The sequence below is a fragment of the Cystoisospora suis genome (genome assembly GCF_002600585.1).
Source record: "Cystoisospora suis strain Wien I chromosome Unknown contig_517, whole genome shotgun sequence".
Classification (NCBI taxonomy): domain Eukaryota; phylum Apicomplexa; class Conoidasida; order Eucoccidiorida; family Sarcocystidae; genus Cystoisospora; species Cystoisospora suis.
Window position 1 is genome coordinate 4,532 of NW_027153318.1, and position 9,821 is coordinate 14,352.

The window sequence follows — 9,821 nt, forward strand, 5'->3', positions numbered from 1 at the left end:
AGATAGATAGATCGATCGATCTAGAATGCTTGTGTGCATATCTGGGGTGTCTCCACTTGTCGTGAAGCTCCATACAACAGACAGTACCTTCGACTCTTTGAGTTGATACTCTTCTTCTTGTTGTTGTCTCTATCCATCCATCTCTCTTCTTCTTCTTCTGTCCCGTAGATAGGTGGGGTGCTTTTCTTCGTTATGACGCCACTATCATCATCTGGCTTCTCTTTCTTTTCTTCGCATGCATGCACTCTTCCGTCCCCTTGTCCTCTTCTTTTTGTCCTTTCTGTAGGTTTGCAGATGGGCAGAGAGAAGTTCAGTATCCAGATGGGCACATACAAATTCTCTTTGCGAATGGCGTAACGAAGGAAATCTTCCTTAACAAAGCAGAAGAAATTACATTCCCAGATGGTCAGAAGAAGAAGAAGAGAGAAGAAAGAATCTCACTACTTCTCCATTCTCTGTCTCTTTCCTTCTTTTCTTCCTATATCTCGTGTCTTTCTTTCTTCTTTCTTTGTAACGTCTGTCTCACGTGTCTTACGTCTCCATCTTCTATTTCTGTCTCCTGCTGTGTCTACATCAACTTATACACACATCGAGATAGACATGCATGAATATGTATGTATATATGTGTGTATATATGTATATCTCTGCCTTCTCTCGCTCTGCCTAGTTTTGTTAAGGAAAGAAAAGCCGAGGCAACTTCGCAATCTACCCCTATAGATAGACAGGTAGATGGCCTGACGTACGTATAAATAGATAGATAGAAAATATATGTATTCTATATATATATATATATGTGAGGTATGGATGCATGCATGATGTCTTTTGTGCGTCTCGAGAGGGGTGACAAGTTCCTCTTATTCTTTCGCTCCTCGTTCAACTGATGACTCTTCTTCTTCTTTCTCTGTTCATCTGTAGCCAGATAAATAGACAGCTAGTCAAATTACAGATAGGAAGACTAAATATAGATAGGTAAAAGATAGATGCATCAAAGATAGATAGAAAGATTAAAGATAGATAGATAGATAAATAGATAGATAGATATATTGATAGATAGATAGATTAACGATAGATATCGAGGAGCAGGTGACACACACGCCTGTGTATGTGTGCGCATGCGTGTTGAGTGTAGTACTAGTGGTAGGAGTAGTTCAATAGTAGTAGTGTGATACACATGGAGAGAGGGAGAGAAGAAGAGAGAGAGAGAGAATTATGGGAGCCTTTGATGCATCGATGCATGCATTCATTTATTGATAGATCGATCATTTATCGTGTGTGTGTCTCTCTATGTTTCTCTCTCATTCTTTTAAGAGCCGTAGACCCACCGAAACGAGCGATTTTCTTTCTTTCTTTCTTTCTTCCTTTCTTTCTTCATTCTTTCTTATTCACTTCTTTCTCATCTTTCTTTCTTTGTCTACGCAGGCAATAAGCAATTGAAGTCACCTCCTGCCGACTCTTCACAGGAACCCCAGGCAGTCTAAATCAAGCCTTGTCCTTGTCGTCTTCTTCTTCAATTTTTATTTTCTCTTTCTTTTCTTGAATGGAGTCGGATGCTTAAATGCCTTTATTCTTAACGAAGTTCCACGAAAGACAGAAACGTGTATCGATTCATCGATCCATCGATCTCTCTCTCCCTCTATCGATTCTTCTTTCGTAACTCGAGATTCGGTTAATCAGTCGGTCTCTCTTTTTTTCTTCTTCTTCTTCCACCCGTGATGTCTGCATGAGATGTCCGTAAGACAGAGAGGAACGAAAAGAAGAAAGAGAAGATGGGAATACATGCAAAGAGCTGTCTTGCAACGACCAAGAAGAAGATAAGAATGGAGTGAGAGAAAGGAATGAAGTGACAGAGAGAGAAGGAGAAAAGATCGATGCATATCAAAGAAAACTCAAGAGAGAGACAGAAGGGTAGACAGAGAGATAGCCAGGAAGGGAGAAATTCTTTTTCTTGGTCTTAGAAAGAAAAAGATGATAAAGAAAGTTCAACATAACTGACGCGTTTTGCCTTTCCGTTTATGGACATACTTGTGTTGATGAGAAAAAGAAAAAGAAGAAGGAGAAGGGGGAGAAAGAAGAAGAAGAGAGAGGAGTGTCGTTTTATCAACAATGCTTGTCATGCAGAATAGTTGTGTGTCTGGCAGTGTATGTACACCAGATGCTTGTTTATCTTCTTTTCTTCTTCTTCGTGTTCTTTCCGGGTGATTCTTCCCAAAGGAAATTTCTCTTTATTTTTTGTCTGGATTTCTCAATATCATGATACGGCTACCTTGCTAGCCAGCTAGCTAACTGTCGATTGCCTGACCCCCCCTCCCCCCCCTGGTTGTCTAGTAGTATCGACTCCTCTCTTTTTATCATCAAAAGGATTTTGACTCTCGCGTGTCTTTCTTGTTTTCTCTACTTTTTAAGTCCAGTGAATTTTTTCTTTTCTCTCAAAGAAAGAAAGAAAGAAGCAATTTCTTCAAATTATCCGCAGATACTCTTTGTCAACAACCCTACACAATAGCAACAGAGCGATGCACTCATACATATACACCTATCTATTATAGATAGATTACAGAGAGATTAAAGATAGATACATAGACGACGACGAGAGACAGATAGCTATTGATAGATAGATTGAAGAGAGATAGGAGGCAAGCAGATAGACAGATAGGTATGACGGGCTTCTACGTGAATCCACATTTATATGTCTATGATATAGATAGATCTGTATGTAGTGAATGTTGTGTGGCGGAGATGAAGTTTCTCTCACTTACTTCTCTCTCTCTTTCCTTTGGTGTGTGTTAAAGTGGTGTATCTGTCTTCAAATAAACGCCTGGACTAGGGGAGAACAGAAGTGCTCTGTGAAGAGAAAGAAGAATTGAGATACATACACATGCATAGACATACATCTATATATATATGTCTACATATCTGTATCTATCTATATATCCATCCATCCCTCATTTCAATCATCAAGCAGCTAGAGACAGGCTGGTGGTGCTGGTACTACCTGTTCTCTCTTTGATGTTTCTTTTCTTTCTTTCTTTCTCTTTTTCACTCCAAAGTAGTTCTATAGACTAATGTTAACTCTTCTTCTTCTGTCTACTTCTAGTAGTAGTAGTGGTAGCTGTACGAATGAATAAGCCACTTGGAGGAGGAGTGCTTTCTCGCCTGGTATGATGAAGGGAATAGAAAACACTCAACTCAACAAGTCTATCTATCTACCTATCTATCCACGTGCCTATCTACCCATCTATCTCTCTCTAATCTATCTATTTACTGATTTACCCCCTACCTCAGTCTTTTTCTTTTCTTCTTCTTTTTGTGTGGTGAATCACGGGAGAAGAAGAAGAAAAAGTAGTCATTCTTTTTCGTATTCTTCTACCCTTGAATGCTCTTATCTGAAGGAGTTGTTTAGTCGATCTTCTTCCTCTCTATTCTCTTGAAAGAAAACCTGAATCTCATTCTTCTTGGGGAGAGCATGCATGCACTGCCCTGGCCCTGGACGCGTAGAGGGGAAAGAAAAAAGCGCGTCTTAGTTAACTCTCCTCCTTGATAGCCGCCCTCCGCCTTCACCCTCGTCTTATGACCGTGTTCCACAGGAGCCTTTTCTTTACAATACAGCCGTTTCCTGTCTGTCTCTCAATGAATGGATCTATCGAGCTAGCTTCTATCTACACATGTACATAGATGGATCTATCGCGCGCTCTATGTATAAATCTACTTTCGACCGAAATACTACAGACAGTGATAGATGTAAGAGAGGGAGGAATTACCACTAGGATCACGAGTAGACTCACTCCTTGTAACGCAAAAGAAGCCTCAGGAGGAGAGTCCCATAAAACCGAGGCCCCCCCCCCCCCTTCTCTGTAAGAAAAAGAAAGGAAAGAAGAAGTGTTTATATCAGGAAAGTCTGACCATTTGTGAAGAAGAGTCTACGCACTGACGAAGGCCGCCTTCTCTTGTTCTTCTCTTTGACGAGAGAGAAATCTCTCTGCGTTTCTCCTTCTCTCTTTTCCTTTCTCTTCTTCTTCATCCGTCTGTGAAGGCTCTCTCTTTCTCAAGCCTTTTTCCCCAACTACTAGCGATGAAAAGACTTCTAAAAATGAAAGAAGGGTGTCGCGAACATTGCCTTAAAGAGTTGTTCTTTATTTATGATTGATCATCGAGAAGAAGAGAAGAGACGTTATGAACAGGGTCGAAGAGAGCCAAGAAGAGGAGGAAAAATAAAAGCAAGAGTCTTCCCTTCTTCTTCTTCAAGAGTGCAGTCAGATTGGTGAATGAAAAGAGAAAGTCTTTCTGATACACACATATTTAGACAGAGATAGATACATAGATAGATAGATAGATGAAGATAGATAGAGATACTTCACTTCTTCTTATCTGTACGAAGAGACGCAAAGAAACGAAGAGACAAAAAGTATTACAACACATGGAATGCATGCGGTACGATAAACAAGCAAAGAGGTAAGAATAATAAGAATAAGAATCCCATGAACATACGAAACACAACGACAATCACACACCCACTCACCAACTCACATGCCTACACATATACATATATATACCTATAAATATATATATATATGTTCACTTAGAAACATGCATATGCATACATACAATATATTTTTATATAGATAGAGAGAGAGATACACATCCATCGTGTATATAGAGATATGTGAGGTGTACATGGATTTATCTGAGTGTATATAGACGTGAAGTGAGAGAGAGATTCTCCATACTGGGTAAGATCATGGCGCAGTAGAAGGTCCCCGTAGTATGGTGTAACTAGAGGAGAAGGAGCAAAACACTTCCTGTTTGTTGTTTTCGGATTTTCTTCTTTCTCGAACCTCCCTAATGTGGCTTCTTTTTCTCATATTCTTCTCTCAGCTGTCCATACACCGGAGAGACAAAGAGACAGAGAATGAACGAAGGAAGGAAAGACCCATTCTTCTAGGCTTACGAGCACAAAAACCTGTGTAATGAATAGACAGAGAGATACAAAGGCAAATAGGTAGATGAATAGATATTTCCGTTAGTCAGTATCATGTCTAACAGAAAACATCCATCTAACTGTCTTTCTCTCCATTCGCCTTCTCCCTTCCCCTACGCCTCATCAAGAAAGAGAAGAGAAAGAAAGGAAGAGACTACAGAGAAATCACAGTCGCTTCTTCTTTCTCGTCTTCGGTATACCACCCCTAGGAAACCCTCGCCTCTCATCGTACTACTTCAAACTTCCTTCTTTCTCTCTCTCTTTCTTTCTTTTCCTCTCTGTTTCTCTTACTTTTCTTCTCATTCCGAGACCTCCTTCCTTCTCTCTCACAGCCGAAGACGAAAGAAAGAACGAAAGAAAAGCATCTCGAGAAGAAACCGATGACCCTCTGAACAAAGGAAAAGAGAGAGAAGAGGATGAGAAGGAGGAGCAGCGACAGAGAAGGAGAGAGGGAAGATGAAGAAGAGAAATAACAGAGAGAGAGAGAGGGAGAGAGAAGAGACACGATATGAGATGGGGCCTCCGTAGATCTGAAGAGTCGCACCACACCTTTACCCCTCGGTCGTATGTAGAAGGTTAGTTGTAATAGAGTTCCAAACCCATGCCGTCATGAATCTCGTAGTCTTCCAGAGTGACGTGATCTTTATAGATCGTATACCACTTCTGGATGCGAATTTTATCTGCTCGTGTGCCTGAAGAACAGAAAGAAGAGGACGTGCTTTTCTTGAGAAAGGAGGAAAGGCGTAAGGAAAAGAGAGAGAGAGATGATATGGCCTGGAAGTAGACGAAGAGACAGGTCTGTTGTGTAGCTTGTGATGTTTCTATATCACAGAAAAGAAAGAGATTTGGTTAGTGACTTGAGCTACGTCAAAGAGAAACTTCATGAGATGTAGGTGTCTACACACGAGAGATGAGTGAACTGACTGCATGCGTAGGTCCCATATAGAAGAAGCGATGCGACAGAGGGTTTCCCACGGAAGACATAGAGGAGAGATGAGAACGATGTAGAGAGACACTTGTGATAAAAAGCAAAGGGAATGAAAGAAAAAGAAGAGGAGATGACTGTAAGATCGTCAGTCGTGGTGGAGCTACTTTGATGATAGAGAGATATATGGCATGGAAAAAAGGAAGGAAAGTTTGCTGAAGAAAAAGAGAAAAGACACACACGTGAACGGGAAAGAAAGAGACAAATCTAAAGTGCTACCCTGCGCTGGACGGATATGAAGCGACCACGGACGTGCAAAAGACAGAAGGAAGTCCACTCATGATGTGTGGTTAACGAAATTTCCGTCCTTCTATTTCAAAAAAGAAATATGCATCACGAACTTACCGCATTGCGCAGCTACGAGCTTCTTTAGATCTCCTACGGTGTCATCAGGATTGCACTTCACCCGGATCTTCCGCCCCAGGCGATCGTTCAAGATAACCTCGATCATTGTGGGGAAGAGAGAAGCGACAAAAAGATAGCTGTGGAAAGAAGACGGCGAAAAACCGACTTGCTGTCGTGAAAGGAGAGGAAAACGATTGGGACAATCCCCCGTTCGGTGTCTGTATACCGAGATCCCGTGACAGTTAGCCGGTGGAAAAGAGATCACGAAGAGAATGACGGAAAGAAACTTAGTTGTGAAGGAGAGAGAAAAGCACGAATCGCCTCGATAGAAAAGTTGAGGAGCGAAGAAGAAAAAAAAACAACTGCTTCTACTTCCGTTGGATTAGGCGGGAGGCAAGAAAGCTCACTGACGCACAGAGGAGAATTCCTGGAGAAACGCGAAGAAAAGGCACGTGCGAAGTGACCCTGGAATGATGCGACTTTGTCAAAAAGAGGGATGGGATCGGCGAGAAACTGTCAAAGCCAAATTGGAGAGACTGAGAAAGCGTCGTTGAAGAAAATCTCTATGGTCTTCGCTTTTCTGAGAGGAGAGCTCATGGACAGTCGTCTCATCTCCCCGGGCCGAATGAGCAACCTCATCGCATGCAGTGAGAAAAGAACAAACAGATCCGAGTGCTGTTTCATGTACAGGGTGATACCTCGGCGAAGGAGTTAGCATTTCCTTGGCCGAGGTATTGAGCTATACCGTAAGAGAACGCAGAGTTTCCCGAGTGACGGCTAGATGTTTGGAGTACGATATTCATAGAATGAAGAACACATGGATTCTTTGACGAGTCGGGCTGAGGCAAGCCAAGAGTGGTTGTTGTTTGCGCAGGGAGCTGGTAACATGTTTTAACGGGTTTTACCTGTCGTTCCTCTGACTTCGCTGTTCGGTGGCCTCGCTAGACAAGATGAGAAAGAGAACAGCGGCCTGGAGAAGTTTCTGCGGTTCGTGTGGATGAGTCATTTCTGATTCTCAGGTTCGGTGTCGTCCTTGATCGGATGCTCTGGACTTCATCTCGTATGTATCTGTCAGTTAAGTGGTCTAGGGTAGCGGACAATGCGCGCAAGACGAAGTTCCTCAACTTTTGTTTGAAATGAAGAACACTAGGAGGTCTGACGCCATGTCTTCCTAACCGCGAAGGGCTCACAGGATTCTGCCAGGAGGTTTTCTACAAGGTTGAGCGTCCGTTCCGCCAACATTTGAGCCGTTGTCAGGACATCTGGTGAATTCCATCAGAGTGGTTTACTGCGCCCGTTCTATTTGCTTTTCTGTAATGATTGTCTGGCCGAGTCTGGGGGTGTGGTAGGGAGTGAGTTTTGAGGCCTCTGGGCTGGTTCAAAAGCAACTTCGCGAAACGCCCCCAAGTACACCAGGTTTGCAAGAGAAACTGCGATTGGTTTGTTCACACCGCAATGAAGGGACAGGAGAACTGTGAGAACTGTCTGGGTGTTTATACGAGGGCGCGTGTTGTCTCGCGTGTACAGGTACGAATAGCGTCTCTTTGGTTTCTCCAATACACTGCTAGTTCCTCTTCAGCCTTCTTTGGCGCAGCATTCAGTCATTTCATCTAGCTTTCGTAGCTTTCCAGAAAAGGACGAAGCTCCACAAGGGGCTCTAAGCCGTGTACTAATCCGTGGAATGGGTGCCTGGGTGTGGGGAGCGCTTCGTTGTGCTTCCAAATGAGCAAGTGGGCCAGCATGACTGATGTTGATCACTGGTAGCGGCACTGATAAAGTCAATTCAGTTCACGTATGACGCGATTTTTGTAGCTTAAGCAACCGTTATCATCTGGTGACTGTGAGGAAATCCAGAGAAACCATAGAGATTCCTCCTGTATTGTCTCCTGACTGGGAAACTCTATCCAGTTCAAAGACGAGTACGTACCGACCAAGAACACTATCAGGGATGACTGCTTCGGGGTCAACCGAAAATGCTATCCCACGCTATTGAAAGCTCTGGTAGCACTATAGACACTTTGTACGTGGCCACCGTTCCTCTTGTTGCTTGAAGGTCTACTCGGAAGACGGACGTCCGCGGTCAACACAAACGTTCCTTGCCGCTCCGGGCTGTCCTATGCTCCCGCACGTGTAGGCGTCCACCCCAGTTCTTTGGAGAATCATATCGCAGCGTTGGCGTCAGTAGTTCACTTCGTAGCGATAGAACAGGTGCTTTGCCGCACGGGGCGGTGGGCGCGGGAGAGTAATATGTATGGTGAAGGACTATCGGGTGTACGGAATGCCCAGCATTGTCTTTACCAAACCTCGCCTACAGTCGTGGTCTACTGGAACAACCCTGGCACGTCGACTCTCGTAATGGATGTAAGGCCTTCTTCGTGAATTTTATCAAGATGGACTGTTTCTCTCATTTCAACAGCGGCCCACGCACTTTCCTTTGTTTGAGAGCTATAGCGATTGGAAAGAGACCGGCAACCCACCCTAGTGTTGAAAAACACAGCACATTGCTTGGTTTGAATGTGCTTTCCAGGTGGGAGTAAGCGAAAAGTAGAACCTGAAATTTTGTGGAAACACGTTTTGTCTCAGTGCACCCGGGAAATTGGCTCAGGGGTGGTCATTACGTCAGGCGCTAGGTTGTCATCGCAGCGGTTACGACAGAACGCATCAATCTTTCGCCTTTTACTAAAGATTGCCGTGTCGTCTCCGCAATAAATGCGAATTCCTTAATTTTTGAGGCGTTTCGACGCCAACAAGATGGCAATGCTAGTCTTTGTGTTTGAGTTCTTCCGCGTTGAGTAACACTGCTGTCTGTCACTACAAAAGCGTCTGTGCTGTTTTTCCCAGTTCGATCTTCTCAGGAAGATATGCACACTAAGGCAGAGTACACTTTTCGCTGTAAGGCAAGCCAGTGAAATCTGACAACATATGTAGAGGGATGACTCGTCTAAGTCAGAAGTAATGGAACCACTCTGACCGGGAATCTTCTGTAAAACCGGAGATGAAAACGTTACAGGCAGGATTTCCGTGTATCGCGAGGATTCCTCAGGAGAAAAACGCTTGGCTTCAACGAAGTCTAGGCACCGCCCTGGGATGCTTTTCATAACCCCGCGCCTCTAAGGCTGCTTCAATGCCGGACTCGCACGGGCAGTAGTCTAAGCATTTATGTTTCCGTGACGACTGTGGTTTACCCGCGTTCGGAGAAACTGGGAATGTCGAACTCTGCGGAGAATTCGAGTCGTAAAGATCCGCGACGGGCCCTGTTATATCTGTTATCACTGATTATTCCTGTGGGGTGACTATCGACCTCTCTGTCAGCAATTTTTTTTGAAGTTCTGTTAAGAGGCGACACCGACATCAAGACGGACTTCCCCAGAGCACAGCGACCCGAAGATTTCCCAAAGGGACCTTCCATCCACCCAAGCAGGATGACTACGGCTGAACATATGGGATGAAACAAGAAACAAACAATAGGTTTTCGATTGTTAGCAGGTGCGCAGAGCGCAACCTGCCGCTAACAGAAAT

General features: G+C 43.8%; 2 protein-coding genes across 2 annotated transcripts in view; one reads left to right on the forward strand and one right to left on the reverse strand.

Moving 5' to 3' along the window:
- CSUI_001314 (t-complex protein 10 c-terminus protein) overlaps positions 1-2,344 on the forward strand; it is a 6,105-nt gene extending 3,761 nt beyond the window's left edge. The window contains exons 5-6 of the mRNA XM_068061520.1: positions 287-405; positions 1,420-2,344. Of these exons, the coding sequence (XP_067926502.1) occupies positions 287-405; positions 1,420-1,478 (178 nt within the window). The 3' untranslated portion in view covers positions 1,479-2,344. The remainder of the gene's footprint in view (positions 1-286; positions 406-1,419) is intronic.
- Positions 2,345-3,266: 922 nt separating this feature from the next.
- On the reverse strand, positions 3,267-6,880 carry CSUI_001315 (ubiquitin-like protein 5). Its single transcript, XM_068061521.1, has 3 exons — positions 6,303-6,880; positions 5,264-5,664; positions 3,267-4,278 (listed from the first exon to the last, which is right to left on the reverse strand). Exons 1-2 carry the CDS (start codon positions 6,406-6,408, stop codon positions 5,549-5,551), a joined length of 222 nt encoding a protein of 73 aa, XP_067926503.1. The 5' UTR covers positions 6,409-6,880; the 3' UTR covers positions 3,267-4,278; positions 5,264-5,548.
- Positions 6,881-9,821: the final 2,941 nt, after the last annotated feature.

What these genes read in the sequence shown, in the direction of transcription:
- CSUI_001315 (XM_068061521.1), bottom strand. Translation starts at nt 6,408, where the DNA reads ATGATCGAGGTTATCTTGAACGATCGCCTGGGGCGGAAGATCCGGGTG. An exon ending in GCTCGTAGCTGCGCAATGCG is followed by an intron (nt 5,665 to 6,302) that starts GTAAGTTCGTGA and finishes TCTGTTCTTCAG; the next exon opens with GCACACGAGCAGATAAAATT.